This window comes from Gobio gobio (genome assembly GCF_949357685.1).
Source record: "Gobio gobio genome assembly, chromosome: 12".
NCBI classification, from domain to species: Eukaryota; Metazoa; Chordata; class Actinopteri; order Cypriniformes; family Gobionidae; genus Gobio; species Gobio gobio.
Genome location: NC_137105.1, coordinates 14,675,084 through 14,691,230, shown reverse-complemented (window position 1 = coordinate 14,691,230; position 16,147 = coordinate 14,675,084). Strand labels below are relative to the sequence as shown.

Below are 16,147 nucleotides of genomic sequence, written 5' to 3'. Positions count from 1 at the left end.
TTCACTGTGTCGCCTACAGAGTGGATGTCTCGAACCCGTCACCCAGACTTTTCCTCAGTCTCAGCCCTCAACACCTGTTCCCATGGACCCCAAGCTGCCCAGCTACCCCTCTCAGTTCCCAACCTCACCCTCACAGTTCCCTGCTGAGCTGGGCACAGCACAGGGCATGAGTTTCGGGGCCCCTCGGATGGCATTTCCAGGCAACGTGGGCATAACAGTGCGGCCCGGCATGAACCGAGCTCCTGGTGTTCCCAACCAGCTGCGGCTACCTCCCAACCAGCTGAGACTCCAGCTCCAGCAACGTTTGCAAGGCCCACAGCAGGTAGATCTCCAGCTTTCACTTCATTGTGTAGTAATAAATGTGAACGCACAATGTCTAAATCCTCCTCTTGGATTTTGTTGCACTGTGTAACAAATCCAATGAATACTTTTGATTTCGCCCTTTTAAATAACATGCTGTGGAACTAACCTATTCTTTTGTTGAGTGCAGCTGCTGAGCGAACGCATGATTAGTTGCTCTTGTTTAGTGGTGATCTATCTCCTCTCTCCATCAGCTCCAGAACAGGCTTGCAGCCATGGGCCAGTTCCCACAGGGGGGGCATGTTGCCATGGGGATGCGTCAGGGCATGCAGCAGCCTCAGATGCCCTCTCAGGTTAGTGTTGCATGCACTGAGACAAATTATGAATGCCATTTATAAAACGATTACAATAATTATCACAATATAATTTTCCACGATAACAAGAGCACTGAACATGCACTAAAAGCGGAACGAAACTTATTAGAGCAAATTACTAGTTTACTATCTTACTAGAGCAGATATGTTTACTTGACCACTAAACAGCGTTGTGAGAAGTGCGTGAATGTAGCGAAGAACATATACATCTCGCTGATTTAATCTCTTTCCTAAACCAGAGGAAAAAGTGCTGACAAACAGGAGAAACGCTGTGCGCAACGATACAGTCAGATGGCTTTTAAATCTACAAATCGCTAGGGGTGTGACGAGAGTCTTATCTCACGAGACGAGACACGAGATTGGGTTCACGAGAACGAGATGAGATTTTTTACATAGTATTTTTTAAGAAATCCTCAATGATGAAATACATGACTAGAAAAATAGTTTGCAGGTGCATTTGAAACGTTTTAACTGATGATGATCTTGTAATGAATGTCATTTTCAGTTCTACTTTCTGAGTATGAATTGTCATATGCAGTAAAAGACAACAAGCACTGTACAGGTTTTGCCCAAAACTCAACTGACTGGCTTCTCTCCTGTATGATTGTCTCTTCAGACCTTAGAACTGCACTTGAGCTTCTTTTGACCTCCTAACTGAACTCCTGCCCACAAATTGATCAGATATTAAGTGCAAACAATAACCATAATCAAAGTACTCAATATTCAAATTGTAAATGGAGACTTTTTCTTCAAGCATGATACAGAGCTAAGAGATGGTTTATTGGTTATTGGGAGATATTCACGTGCCTCAGGGAGCCGCTTTCAAACAGCGGTAACGTATTGAAATCGTGTTTGAATGCGGGCTCCCGTTTATTTTTCACTTTCAATTTCGCGATCGTGCATTTTAAAATATAAGTCTGACGCGTCTGCTGCGCAACGAATCCTCCGCCACGGTCCAGTCCACTAACATGAAACACACACTCGTAGCAAACGCTCAATGCGAGAGCTTCACTAACACTTAACACACACTCATAACACACGCTCACTGTCTTCTCGTCACGTGATCAGTGGCAGTGCTGCGCACTAGGTAAACTCGAACAGCTCGTGTCGGATGAGCTGATGGAATTGAACCGACTGTTATCCATATCGAATTTTGTTATATTATACATAGACATGTATTAAAGGAGTAATGGAATATAATTAGTGACCAGTGCATTCCATAATCAGTGTATTCAATTGTCAAATTGATGCATGTGTGTATTTTTTACACTCTTTCCCTTTTACAATCGTTATTTTGTCTGTGTGTGACTAAAACTGAAAGCCCTGTCTCTCTCTCACAGCCTCCGCTTAACGCTCAGATGATGGCGCAACGGCAACGGGAGCTTTACAGTTTCCAGCACCGCCAGCGACAGCTTCTGCAGCAGAAGGTCATGCTTATGAGGAAGGGAATGAACACAGGGCCTCTGGGGGTTCAGCGAGTTCCTAAGGGTCCCCAGCAGCAACAGCCGCCACAACAGCAGCAGTTTGGCTTTCCTCCAGGCTACAATGCCGTTCCTGGGAACACCCCTACCTCCCCGAGCCATTTTAACCCAATGGGAGGACCTCTGGACCCCAAGCTGCCTACCAGGGGGGGTATGGGAAACCAAGGAATTATGGGAGGCATTCAAGGGCAATTTGGGGGGCCTGTGAACACTCCTGTTCAGCAGGGGCTTTTCCAGCAATTTGGGGGGCCTGGTATGTCTCATTTGTAAGCTACTAATTTATCATCAGCAGGGTTATTATAGTAAACATAAGCTGCGTTTCCACCGCAGGAACTTTCCGCAGGCACTAGGGACTTTTGGGTGGTATTCTGTGTGTTTCGACTGCAGGGACCAGGGTCTAAAAGAAGTTCCGGGTAAAAAATGTCCCCCTCAGAAAGCTTTTTCAAACAACTACCTTGGGTGGGACGTGGGCGCCAAACATGCTGATATGCCAACATGTCAGTACGTTCAAAAAATACGACCGGTGACGAGGTTCAGGCTTGATTTATAGTTCACCCTGAAATGAAAATAAAGCCATCTTTTACTCGCCCTGCTGTTGTTCCAATGCCCTATGTCCTTCAATCCTTTTCGGACCTCAAAAGCAGAAATTTAAAAAAGAGTCCTGCTCGCGCTCCTTCCTATAATAGCAGTGGCTAGCGACCAGGCTAAAACATTACTATTCTATAAGGTATATGATAAGAAATGATACAATAATACTTATAATAAAACCTCCTGAAGTGAATATTGTGTACCGGTTGTCATGACAACATTGCGTGAGGCGCTGCTGAGTCAGTGCTGGCAGCTCAGGGAGTTGTTCCTGGTCATTTGGATTGAAACACGGCTTAACTAAAACCATTAAAACATTTTCAATGCTTCAAATAAAATAAAAGTTTTACTAAATTAAAATATTTAAAAAGTACACATTTTATTTCAGATAGTTGCAAAAGGAGCATTTCACATTTTCATGTAGTTTACTTGGTGTACTAAAATAACTAAAACTAAAATAAAAATATGAATAAACCTATAATAGTCTCTTAATGATACTAAAATACAGTTACACTTGCTTCTGTCATGATGTCTAAAAGAGCCAATGTACAACTTCTCTCACAGGCATGATCCAGCAAGCAGATCCATCCTTTGCTCCTGAGCTGAGTCCAACCAGCCCCTTGCTTTCACCTCAGAACTCCACCTCCCAGAGTCCTCTGCTCCAGCAAGCGCAGCCTCCACCTGGTTATCAGTCACCTGACATAAAGAACTGGCAGCAAGGGGCCATGGGCAACAACAGGTATGGTGTTTGATATTGATCATCAAAAATTATATGCTATTTTGTTTTTTCTGTCATCGTTTGTATGTCTTCATATTCATTTAAACCATTTAATTTTGTTACGTGTCAGTATGTATAACCAGGCAGGCCAGCCTGTCTCTCAGAGCTTTGGGCAGCAAGGCGTTTATAACAACATGAGCATCACCGTGTCAATGGCTGGAGGGTCAGGAGCGGTGAGCACTCTACCTCCTATTGGACCATCTGTCGGCATGGGCAACAATAACCTTGGCAATGTTACTTCAATGTGTAACGATCAGGTAAGATGGTCAATATATTATGTATTAAGATTACTTAAAGGGTAAGGGTGTGAACTAGAGGGCTGCATTGGGATTGAGTCCCGCCGGGTCCCGCGGGACCCAACGTAAATCTCGCGGGAGCGGGCGGTTTGAATTTTGCTGCGGGCGGGAATGGGCGGCTAAAAAAAACACCGCGGGAATCGGCGGGATAGGGAGGTTGCCTAAGGACATGGTGGAGAAGATGTCAATAGATGATGTAAAAAAGAACCTCAAACGAGGTATTTACAGCACAAAAGCTAAGCAAGGAAAGTCTGACATTTGGAGAAGTTTCTCAATTGTTTTGGTAGGCAAAATCATGCGGTATAACGTTATATGTATCCACATATTGCGCAGCTGGTAAATACATAGCTACTTGATCATTCCTCACCAAAAACGCTCAGCACTCCCTGCAGGTAAAGTTGACTGTTTGGTGTTTTTGACAAACAATACATAGAAGTTTAGTGAGTGGAAATGGATTGTTTCTAAATGTCCGTTTGCTATTTTGTGTTCACATTACGTTCTGTTGAAGCATGTTTTCTCAGGTTTCCTTTCAGTCGGTCACGTTCAACGTACGTCGGAACTGACCGACGAATTGGGATCTGTTTTTTGTTTCTCAATCTGTTTTTCTGTTTTCTGTTTTGCAAAGCAGTCTATTTTTATGTGCAAAGTTTTTGATAAAAACGAAATTATATTTGAATGTATTTGTCTTTTTTTTTTTTTACACATGCAGGCCAGGGAAACGAAACAAACAACCCCATGAATCTCTTTAATAATATCAATACAAATACGTGTTTTTTTTTTCCTGCGGGACGGGAGAAGACACAAAATCAATGCATCTCTATTATTGTGCGGGAATAAATTCTCAGAGTTTTGCGGGTGCGGGCGGGAGTGGACATACATATTGCGGGAGCGGGCGGGAGTGTAACACATACGTTGCGGGAGCGGGCGGGAGTGTAACACATACGTTGCGGGAGTGGGCGGTAATGGTCTGAAATTCGGCGGGTGCGGGCGGGAGCGGGATGAAGAAAACAGTCCCGCGCAGGGCTCTAGTGTGAACCTACACTGGTCTCACGGTTTGATTCCAATTATCATGCCTTCGATTCGGTTCGATATCATGATGCACTGCATCCTCATGTATATAATTTTGTCAGTCAGTTATATGAACTGAACCTTTAATTTTACCTGCTCAAAGAAAACACGCTTCTTGAATGTATCAAACATCAAACTAAACTCAAGTCTGGGCACAGAAGACAACAGGAGCATTTAGAACAAATACACAAAATACTAAAAGCCACTTCAGGAGGTGGTCTGGGCCGCATTACAGTCAAAACTAAAGTCTAAATGCATCTGGTTGTTGAAACATTTTACTCCCAGTCCTCCCAACAATGCTAAAAAAAATAAACGTGTGAGAGCGTTATGGGCTAGCCTATATGACATGTTATAGCCAGATATGACGGCGCTACTGAAGCGCGCATCGCCGAAGACGAGCAGCTGCGTACCTCTTCACCAAGCCAGCGCACAAACTACCGCAAATAAAACCGAAAGCAATTTCCAGGTGCTCAGCATACAATCAAATTCATTAAAAGTAAAGAAACTGAATGACATCTTGCCAGTGCTGTTGCCACCCTCTCTCCTATTGCAATCTTTGATATTGAAATGAATAAATTGCAGCTCATATCTGTTGTTTTCGGTGACGTTAAAGTGATAGTTCACCTTAAAATGAAAATTAGCCATTCATTTACTCACCCTCAAGTCATCCTAGGTGTATATGACATTCTTCTTTCTTCTCTGTTTTTGAAGTCCATGAAAAGTGCATCTGTCCGTCAAATAACGTGCTCCACGCGGCTCTGGGGTGTTAATAAAGGCCTTCTGAAGCGAATCGACGCGTTTGTGTAAGAATAATATTCATATTTAAAACTTTATCAAGTAAACTTTCGTCGCACCGCCTTCTGTGGAAAAGTGTTGAATGTTGACGTACGTGACGTCATGACGAGCCTCCCTGGTCGCATTAGTCTTTCGATCGGCAGGGGAACTTTCAACAATTTTTCCATACATTTATATACTTCCATACATTTTTATACTTCCCTAAGCATTACACTAATGCCTAGGGAAGACGGTCGGCTGAAAGTTTACTTAATAAAGTTTTAAATATGGATATTTTTCTTACACAAACGCATCGATTCGCTTCAGAAGACCTTTATTAACACCCCAGAGCCGCGTGGGAGCACGTTATTTGATGGGCAGATACACTTTTTATGGACTTCAAAAACAGAGCAACTGTGAATCCAATTCTAATGCTTGGATTAGCCTGGACTTCTGTAATATAACTCAGATTTTATTCGTCTGAAAGAAGAATGTCATATACACCTCGTGTGAGTAAATCATGGGCTAATTTTCATTTTTGGGTGAACTATCCCTTTAACTCCATTAAATCTGCATATAGTGCGGGAATTGTAGATCGGATTTATATCCGTTTTGCGGAGATGCATTTATGTGACCAAATGTAAATTAAATTGTTTTGATAAATCAGATAGATCTATGATCTGTAAAAACGCATGAAGTGACCAGGTGTAAACAGGCACTATAAGAACTCTAACGTTGATATAATTTGATCCATTTTTGGCTGAGCTGGGTCCACCTTGGCACGGTAACACTTTACAATAAGGTCTCATTAGTTTACATTAGTTAATGCATTAGCTAACATGACCTAACCATGAAGAATACATTTGTTACTGTATTTGTTCATCTTCGTTAACGTTAGTTAATAAAAATACAGCTGTTCATGGTTTGTTCATGTTAGTTCACAGTGCATTAACTAATGTTAACAAGATTTTAATAAAAATTAACAAAGATAAATAAATGCTTTATAAGTGCAGTTCATTATTAGTTCATGTAGTTAACTAATGAACCTTATTGTAAAGTGTTACCCTTGGCACTGACAGCTCACGATGAAAACGGCTGATGTGGTTTCTCAGGTTAGTGGTATTATTACCCCATGCACATTTTATTTGTGGGTGACATGATTTACACAAAGCGCATGTTCTCCAGGTTGTGCTTACCAGGTTGTTCATAAAAGCCGAAATGTGCCCAGATGTCTGCTTTTAAAGTAGTTGGAGCATTTTTAACTACTCGCACTCGTGTCTCGCCTCCCTGAGCCATTGTACCGCGACAACGCACGTACGTGACAAATGACGGCAGAAAAGCGTCAGTACATAATCGGTTAGGGTCTATTACTGAACCGATACCGAATCCTCCTCGTCTCCATCGCGATGCATCGAAGAAACGATTAATTTCGACACCCCTATTAAAGGGATAGTTCAGAGAAACATGAAAATAATTTACTCACCCTGCATGACCTTTTTTTCTTCTTCTGTGGAACAGTTTTTGTTCTTATTGAAGCTTGAATGCTTCATTCCTCATTCATTATAATTCATATACTACCCTACAAGTGTTATTTTAGCATCATTGATGATTGATTTTTGTTTTCATTGTAAAGTTTTAATAACTTTGTAATTAGTTTATAGTTTTTAGTTTGAGTTATTTAAGTGCTTCAGTTTAAACTAAATTAAAATGAGAAATTCAGTGTAATATGATCGTTGAGAAATTATTCTCATACACTGATTTGGTGCTTGAGTAAAACTTCTTATTATAATTATAGATCTTGGAAACGGCTGTTATGCTTAAAGGGATCGTTCACCCAAAAATGAAAATTCTGTCTTTAATTACTCACACTCATGTCGTTCCAACCCCGTAAGACTTTCATTCATCTTCGGAACACAAATGAAGATCTTTTTGATGAAATCGGAGGGCTTTCTGTCCCTCCATTGACAGCCTATGCAACCAGCCTAAATTAAATCTGTTCATCATGTAAAACGATCGAGTCTCTTCAGAAAAGTTGGACTAAAGCGCTCAATTCATGTGGATTTGTTTTATGATCTCTTTATGAACTTCTTGAAGTGACTAAGTGTCTGTTGCGTAGCTGCCAACGGAGGGACAGAAAGCTCTCAGATTTCATCAAAGAGATCTTCATTTGTGTTCCGAAGATGAACGAAAGTCTTACGGGTTTGGAACGATATGAGGGTGAGTAATTAATGACAGAATTTTCATTTCTGGGTGAACTATCCCTTTAATATGTGTGTGGATTCCTTGATGAATTGAATAGAAAGTTCAAAAGAACAGCATTAAAGGTGCACTATGTAAAAAATTTTCAGTAAAATATCCAAAAACCACTAGGCCAGTGTTATATATTTTGTTCAGTTGATTACTTACAAAATCCCAAATGTTTCCAACTATTTGTAAATCGTGAGAAATTGCTATTTTAACCAAGGAACTGGGACGTGTGAGGGAGTCGCCTGTCAATGGCGTCATATCTGCGTTACCCTCGGTTTCCAGTTTTATTTTTGCAGAAACGCTTTACTCTTACTGCAGTGTGCAACAAGTGCCATAGCAGTCGCCGAGCGAACACACAGAGTAACGTCATAACATAATTTTCAACACACTCAGATGTGTCTAATATGATAACAGAGGTGTGTTACCTCAAACTCAACTCTGACCGGAAAAGCGGAAGTGGCGCCGGCGACTGTGTCATAATAAAAGTCCCACTGCTCGTGAGGCGTGCGTTGCCTTCATCTTATTAACCTTGCTCAGCTCCACAACACTCTGCCCTGCTCTGCTTCATATTACAGTAACGTTAATAATCACATCCATGAACATGAGTCCTATCCCGATTCTTTTCCACTGGCTATGAGGTGAAGACCACATATCCCAAGATTCCACGCTCAAAAGTGGCGTCGTCAAACTACGCCTTTGTTTTGAACAGGCGACCTCTAGTGGACGGAAAGGTTACATAGTGCACCTTTAATATGAAATAGAAATATTTTGTAACATTTTAAATGTTTTTACTGTCGCTTTTTTTTATCAATTTAATGCATGCTTGCTGACTAAAAGTCATTTCTTTCTTCTAAAACAAATTCTCAGTTCATACATGACGGTCTTTCCTGTTTCTCAGGTACAGCAGGTTCAGGTGTTTGCTGATGTCCAGTGCACGGTAAACCTGGTCGGCAGTGACTCCTACCTTAACCAGTCGGGGCCCATCGGGACTCAGAAGGGCCCGAGCGGCACCCCCACAGCCCAGTCTCAGCAGAAGAGCCTCCTCCAGCAGCTCCTGACCGAGTGAGCCGCCCATTTACCATCTGCCAGAGGACCGTCTCCACATGTAGAGATTTTTATTCTTCACCTTTGGTTTCTATACAGTATATCTGCAGGGTCGGTGTCTGGGCCCAGGCTTGTGAGGTTTCATAGCCGTTCGACAAAGTGCTCATTCCTGGTCACCTTTTTAAACGCCTGTTTCCGAAAAGGAGAAAAGATCACGTTCCAGAATTTGCCAAGTCTGTAAAAAGGACCTGCTGCTTCTGCCGGCTACACGTCCTGTCAGTCAGGCCAACGTTGCAGTGCTTCTTGGAGAGCGGCGCAGCAGCTGAGCTCGGATTGGTCGGATTGGAAACTGGGGCAGGCTTTTGCCATGGTGTTGCTATGTTCATGGTATATTGCTCAGTTTCAGCTGGATCTGTGACTGATAGGCTCTCCTCAGCAGTGCCTGATGATGGGAGGAACTTCCCGCCTCTTTTTATTTGTTAGTCTGTTCTGTTTGTTGTCGTTGTTTTTTTTTGTCGTTTCGTTTGTTTTTCTCTGTTGTCGTTTTCAGAACAAGCATCGCCAGGATGGGAGACTGCTCTGTAGTGCGTGTCCGTCTGCCGCAGGCTTTCCTGGCAACACTGTTTTGAAACAGCAGACCGTTTTTTTTTTTTTTTTATAACAATGTCCTACACATTTCCCCACCTCAGCAGCTGTGAATACGAGCCACTTAGGGTCAACTCAGCCTATCAGTGTTGTTTGCGGCGATGTGTTGTGCAGGTTGGTATTATTGTACAGCACAGATGGGACAAAGTTGGGACAAGCTCACACTTTGTAATTTCCTTTCAAACGAAACATCAAATTTCTCTCGTTTCGGACGCATCAACATAACACCAGTTCTTTTTTTTTAAATGGCTAAATCTGTAATGTCACTTTTTGTTATTTTAAAAAGTAATCATCCAGGGGGTGATTTTTACGATCGATATTGGTTATCGAACAACCCGGTAATTGTTACAAACCCTCTGCTGCATTGCACACAGGTGCGAAAATGTAGATTGTACATTGATTTTCATTATACAGTCGAGCGTTTCAAGGATGCTCTTGAAAACCACAGGTGCCGTCTCCCGTCTGGAGGAGCGAGGCGTTTGGCCTGCGTTCTCCAGCTCTTTGACTGCTCCTGAGACTACTGTTGCCCAGTCAGACACTGTTCATCAGCATTATCCTTTGTTCATTTACCTACTAGTCACCCACTTTTAAGAATCATTTCAATTTGATTCGAACCTAAACATTTGAAATGAAGCTAGTTGCGTGAAAAGTACTAACAGAAATCTTTTTTTTTTCCCCCGAATTGAAAAAGACTTGCCGTGGTCGAAAATTGATGTCTCACCATGTGAGCACGAAGTATTTCACAAATCGTGCGACCTCAAAATTGTGTGTTGCATGCGCAACCGTCTCCCCTTCTCACGTATTTTCTTTCTCCTTTAACAGTGTTCTTTTGTTCGTGACTCACTTCGTGGAGTTCAAGTGCCGTGTCTTTGTGCGTGTGCTCTGTATACAAAGAATGGCTCTTTTTCTCCAACGCTACACCAGCTTAGATTGTCCTTCCGGGGGGGGACAAATGTACAATTTCGTAACAGATCCTCATTCGTCTACGGAATTCAGCCGGCAGTATGTACTGTTGAGATCGAGCCACTTTTTGCTATATATAAATGTACATAGACATTACAAAAAGCAAGATGAATTGACAAATACATAACATATAAATCTGTGTTTTTTCCCAGTTTTTGGCTCACCGGAAAAACACAGATGTCGTAATGATTAATTTCTGCCCTCCTCTTTGGGGAACAGGCATTCCTGTATAGATAAAATGGTTTTTGCAGTGGATAAGATTCATTTAATGAACCCTACCCGTCATCATTACCGTGTTTATGCCAAATATACCAAACTAGCAAACAGCGCCTATTAATAATATTTTTTTTTTTTGTTTTTTTTTCTCGTTTATAACGGCTCTCACAGTCAGTACACAACATCAAGGTACAATAGAACTATTCAGAACCTGGATTATCAAAGTATTGTGTATATAACAGATAAATGTGAATATGTATCTGTTCAGAATCAACAAAATGTAGTGCTCCGAGTTTGTGGTAATAACTACTTGCTTCCATTTTGTTTTTTTGTTTCGTTTTTTTTTTAGACGTGTATGGCTGTCTGAAAGCGTGTATGTGTGTGATTAATACTGTATATCTGGTGTTTAAAATGGAAAAACAGACAAATGTCCTGATTTAGATTTTCTTTCTTTCTTTTTCTTTTTCTTTTTTTGTTTAAATACCTGCAACTTTTCCTGTGGGTGTTGAGATTGCTCTATATGTGAGAATGGTTTAGCGACTGCTGAATGTGACTTTGCTGAGGGAGAAGCAGCATGGACTGGCTTTTGTACGGGTTAATTAAAAAAAAAAAAAAAAAGGCCATATTATTTAATTTCTCTGTTGTCAAAGTTTAAACAGCTCTGACAAAGTGGAACCTTGGTTTGAGAACAGCGCTGGCTTGTTGTAGTGTGGTTTCGTCAACTGCCTGATGTAGTTTTTGCCATGTGTACACGGAATAATGACCAAAGCTTCAAGATACTAAAAGATTCATATCATATGCAAGGTTCATGCAATTGGACAAATGTAGCATCGAGGTTTTTTTTTTCTTCCTTTCCTGAATAGGCGTCCCGTCATGTTTATAACACTACCATTTTACTTTATTGTGTAGACATTTTCCCCCCTATAGCTGGTTTGATTATTTTCGAAGATGTTCAGTAGTGAATTATCTTCAGACATTCCCCCGTTGCTACTGAGCTACCAAACATGCAAATGCCTCTTCGGGAGGAACTTTAGTCACCGTTTTCAGGAAGATTTCTAACCGCTAGCTATGCACGTTTAGAGGTTAAATGAAAAGCATTTGGCTTTGGTTTTCAAAACTGACACTACTCAAAACGGATTATTGCTTTGACTGCAGTATTCTAGCGACGCATGCTAACAAATATCTCCAGTTTTTCCTCTATTTTGTTTTTTTAACTCAAGGATATACATAATTTGTAGTTCGAAACAAGTGGTTTTGAGCTACTCGGGCTAAAAACGAGAGAACCATACTGATGCAACTATACTTAGATATTTGACTTTATTTAGCTGGATTCTTTATACCAAATTTGAGGTGCCTCTTGTACATATTTTCAGCATAGAGGACTGCTCCTCACCGTTTGATGAACGTTTTCTTGTTTATGAGGATTTTCTTATACTGACCTTTGTAAGACTTTTGCTGTATTTTACATGAATTTTTTACTAAAAACTTAAATGTACCAGGAACTTGCAAGGAATACAATCTAGTTTTGCACTTTACATGAACTACAAGGAAAGAGGCCATGTCAAAATCCGAATATTTTCGCGAAAGAAGGAAAAAACGAATACCGCCCCCCTGAATGTACATTTTCACAAAGTGAAATGCCATTTCGCTTTCCACGGGAAAATCAAAGCGCATCTCAGGTTCTTCGGGAAGAACTTGGCTTGTCGGGCCCTCTTCATTGGATCCCTTAAAAGAGTAGCAGGGTAGCGGAAGCCTTTGCTACATGGGTGTTTGTCTGCTGCAGAACCGTAGATCTAACTATGCCTATCTTCTTCAGGTGCTCCACCTCCCCTTTGCCCCCGTCCTTTTAGACCTCCTGGCTTTATTTTTTTTAAGACATTCCTCATCTAACTCTGCTTTCTGTTCATCGCGGTCCGCGTCGTAGGCTTTGACAGTCATTTCAGGTGCCAAGTGCTAAGAACCATTTATGCAAACTCGTACAATCTGCATTTCCTCATATCATAGTAGCGAATCCTACGTATCGACCACCACACACTCTCCTCGTCATTCAGATGTCATCTCTACATGGTATCATCTACAGTAGCTACTGTTTACCTGAGATTTTTCACATATTGTAAGTGCTGCCTTATTAATATACAGATATTAGTTGTATTGGTGAAGGGAAGTCGTGCTTGTAGCTCCACTGAAACGGCGCTTGTTCTTTTAAAGGCAAGGTTCCACTTTTCACCTGTCAAATTAATATAAATAAACAAATATATATAGATATATACATTTTACTCATTTTGTCCAGTTTTGTATAATACTTGTGAACTTTTTTTTTTCTTAAGAGGTATCATTGCAGCTGTGTGTGGGACATTATGAATGAAGATGTATCTGGGAGACTTCTGCATGTTTTGTCATGTTTTTATTTTGTTTGTTTTTTTTTGTTTTCTCTATATCCAGGTTTATCTGGAGAATCCTACCTTTCTTAGGACGTTGTAGACAATCAGTCACATGCTGGGTCCAGCACCTGTAGGATTGTCCTGCAGGCTGCAAAACTGTGTTTCGCATCTACTGAATCAGTCTTATTTTTCTTGTCCATTTCATAGAATTATGTGGCTGCTCAAACTGAGATTTGAAGTTTACACACAAACATTTACACACACACACACACACACACACACACACACACACACGCGCATACACACGCGCATACACGTACACTCAGACAAACAAGAAACATTCACTCACACCTCGTGCATATGGCCCCTTTGTTGCTTTTCCAAGGTGAAGATACATACCTTGAAGGAAATTATGCTTTGACTAACAAATCTCTATAACATCCATGAATGTGAGAATGCAACACATTGCAATAAAGCACCATGTTAAAAAAAGGACTGCCGGTGCCATTTTTTTGTCTAGGGATGAGATTGTAAGGAATTTAAACTGGTTAAAATCAGTTCCATTAATGATTATTTTGCATTTGAGGAAGAAATGTTTGGAGATGCAATGCAAAAAAACGTATTTTTAACTCCAAACCAGTCAGGGGGTATTCCAGAAAGCAGGTTATATGACATACCTGGGTATGCTTTAAGAGTAAGTAAGCAGATAACCTCATCTTTCGGTTCCAAAAACGGAGGTAACTTTCAGGGTATGTAAGTAGCCATGGCAACTCACTCAATCTGTTTTTAGAGATAAAACTCTTTACATTCGATTTTCATGAAAACGCATCCCAGAGAACGATCTACTCGGTAACCATGTGTTAACTACCCCTAGGTTCATTTTTCACCGGAGTTGTCCTTTAAATGTTCAATTCTCTATATATCAACAAAACTAACTTAATAACTTTTACTTGCATTGATGTAGTGAATATTTTCTTAAAGTTGTAGCCTACTCTTTTATAGACAGCACTTTTCTTCTTGCTGTGTAAATTTGTTTAAATTCTTAATATTTTTCAATCATGTAATATTCTGCAGAAGACAGAAATTAATCTCGCTGCTTCTCTAGCGAGAAGTGTATCTCAGATTTACTGATCCACAGCGTGTGATTGGCTGTTCACTACTGATGTCACAGCTAAACTCCTAAACTTAGGATCAAAGCCTGAGTTGACAGAGAAAGCTGATGATCAGCATGGTGGGACCAACAAAGCCTGAATAGATTGGTTTGGTTTTGTCAACTCTAAACTAATCCTGTAACCGTTTGTTAAACTACCATCATGGTACAGGCCCCAGATCTCACTAGCCTTCAAAACAACATAACACATTAACAATTCTGAATATTGAGTTGGACAATATTCAGGTACGTCAGATTAATTGGAAAACTGATTTGAAACGTGTTTGATTCACTAAAATGAACCGATTCATACGAGTCCTTCTCTCGAGAATCTTTCACTGGTCGCGCTGTATGATTTTGATTCAATAAAAATAACCGGCTCAAGAGTCATGCACTCGATATTCAAACTTCAATTGTCGTAATGTAACTTTGTGATTCACTTAAAAGAACCGGCTCATAAGAGTCATTCGCTCGAGATTCAAACTTCAATTGTCGTAATGTTACATTGTGATTCACTCAAAAGAACCGGCTCATAAGAGTCATTCGCTCGAGATTCAAACTTGTCGTAATGTAACTTTGCGATTCACTCAAAAAAACCGGCTCATAAGAATCGTGCTACACGACCACACTTGAACATATGCAGACATCCCATCCTACAAAAACTTAATTCAGGGAGGTAGCATATCAAGATAGATATCAATAATATGTTTATGATTTAGAATGCGTGTAAAACTGACTTTTTAAAGGTGTTTATCAGATGTGTGTACACAGCAGGTGCATTCCAGAAGAACTGCTCTTTAACAGACATCTTGGAGACGTACGTGTGCTATGTTGCGGGAGACTCCTGGGGCCTATAGCCTACCATGAAGCCAGTTTAGCCAGATATGTTTAAGCTTAGTTTGTGCCAATCCTGGGTTTTAGGTAGGCTACCATTAAAGTGGTTTGGCTTTTAGCAGTGTTCATCTCTATAGTAATTTGCGCTCCACGGCTAACCTGCTCCAGGGCAGGTTATGTTCTGGACCTAATGCAATTTTTCTACTCCAAATTAAATACTTTTTAAAGACTAAAGCGTCTGGCTTTTAACAATGCTTATTTATAATAATAATTTTGAATGATTTGGATATCATTTATGTAATTACCATACCCTTAATTACACATGTATCATTTGAGTTTTTCAATCATTAATAGACACTCTGCAAAAATATAAATAGCCTATATAAAGGTCATACAAATAAGCTTTAAAAACAATAAATAAGGCTATAAAAATTACATGTGAGCTTAAATGTTCAATTTTCTAACTTAACTTTTACTTGCATTGACGTATAAGATTTTTCTTTAAGTTGTCCTCTTTCATAGACAGCTCTTTTTTTCTTGCTGCGTAAATGTTTAAATTCTTAATATGTTTCAGTCATGTAATATTCTGCAGAAGAGAGAAGTGAATCTCAGTTTCACTGATCCACAGCATGTGATTGGCTGTTCACTACTGATGTCACAGCTAACCTCCTAAACTCAGGACCAAAGCCTGAGTTGACAGAGAAAGCTGATAATCAGCATCATGGTGGGACCGACAAAGCCTGAATAGATTGGTTTGGTTTTGTCAACTCAAAACTAATCCTGTAACCCTGAGTTTGTTAAACTACCATCATGGTACTGGCCTCTGGACCTTCTGATGTCTGCATGAACCCTTAAAAACCAGTCCAAAATTACTGACCCATCATCGTCAGCACATACATTTCAACTTTTAATTTGTTAAATTCAAAAGCCCTTCCAAGTGGGTGAGAATCATTAGTACGTTTTAAAAACATTTAGGATTATGGCAGCTTCCATCATTCATAAATGATATTG

The 16,147-nt window shown here is 40.4% G+C and overlaps 1 protein-coding gene across 2 annotated transcripts in view; it reads left to right on the top strand.

Annotated features, from left to right (window-relative positions):
• Positions 1 to 11,372, top strand: part of ncoa1 (nuclear receptor coactivator 1) — a 94,176-nt gene extending 82,804 nt beyond the window's left edge. The window contains exons 17-22 of one of the 2 annotated variants that reach the window (XM_079830462.1): positions 20 to 322; positions 555 to 653; positions 2,015 to 2,306; positions 3,305 to 3,479; positions 3,589 to 3,775; positions 8,802 to 11,372. In XM_079830462.1, the coding sequence (XP_079686588.1) occupies positions 20 to 322; positions 555 to 653; positions 2,015 to 2,306; positions 3,305 to 3,479; positions 3,589 to 3,775; positions 8,802 to 8,969 (1,224 nt within the window). In that variant the 3' untranslated portion in view covers positions 8,970 to 11,372. Of the gene's footprint in view, positions 1 to 19; positions 323 to 554; positions 654 to 2,014; positions 2,409 to 3,304; positions 3,480 to 3,588; positions 3,776 to 8,801 lie in introns of both variants that reach the window. The other variant, XM_079830461.1, reaches the window with a different exon arrangement.
• The last annotated feature ends 4,775 nt before the right edge of the window (positions 11,373 to 16,147 follow it).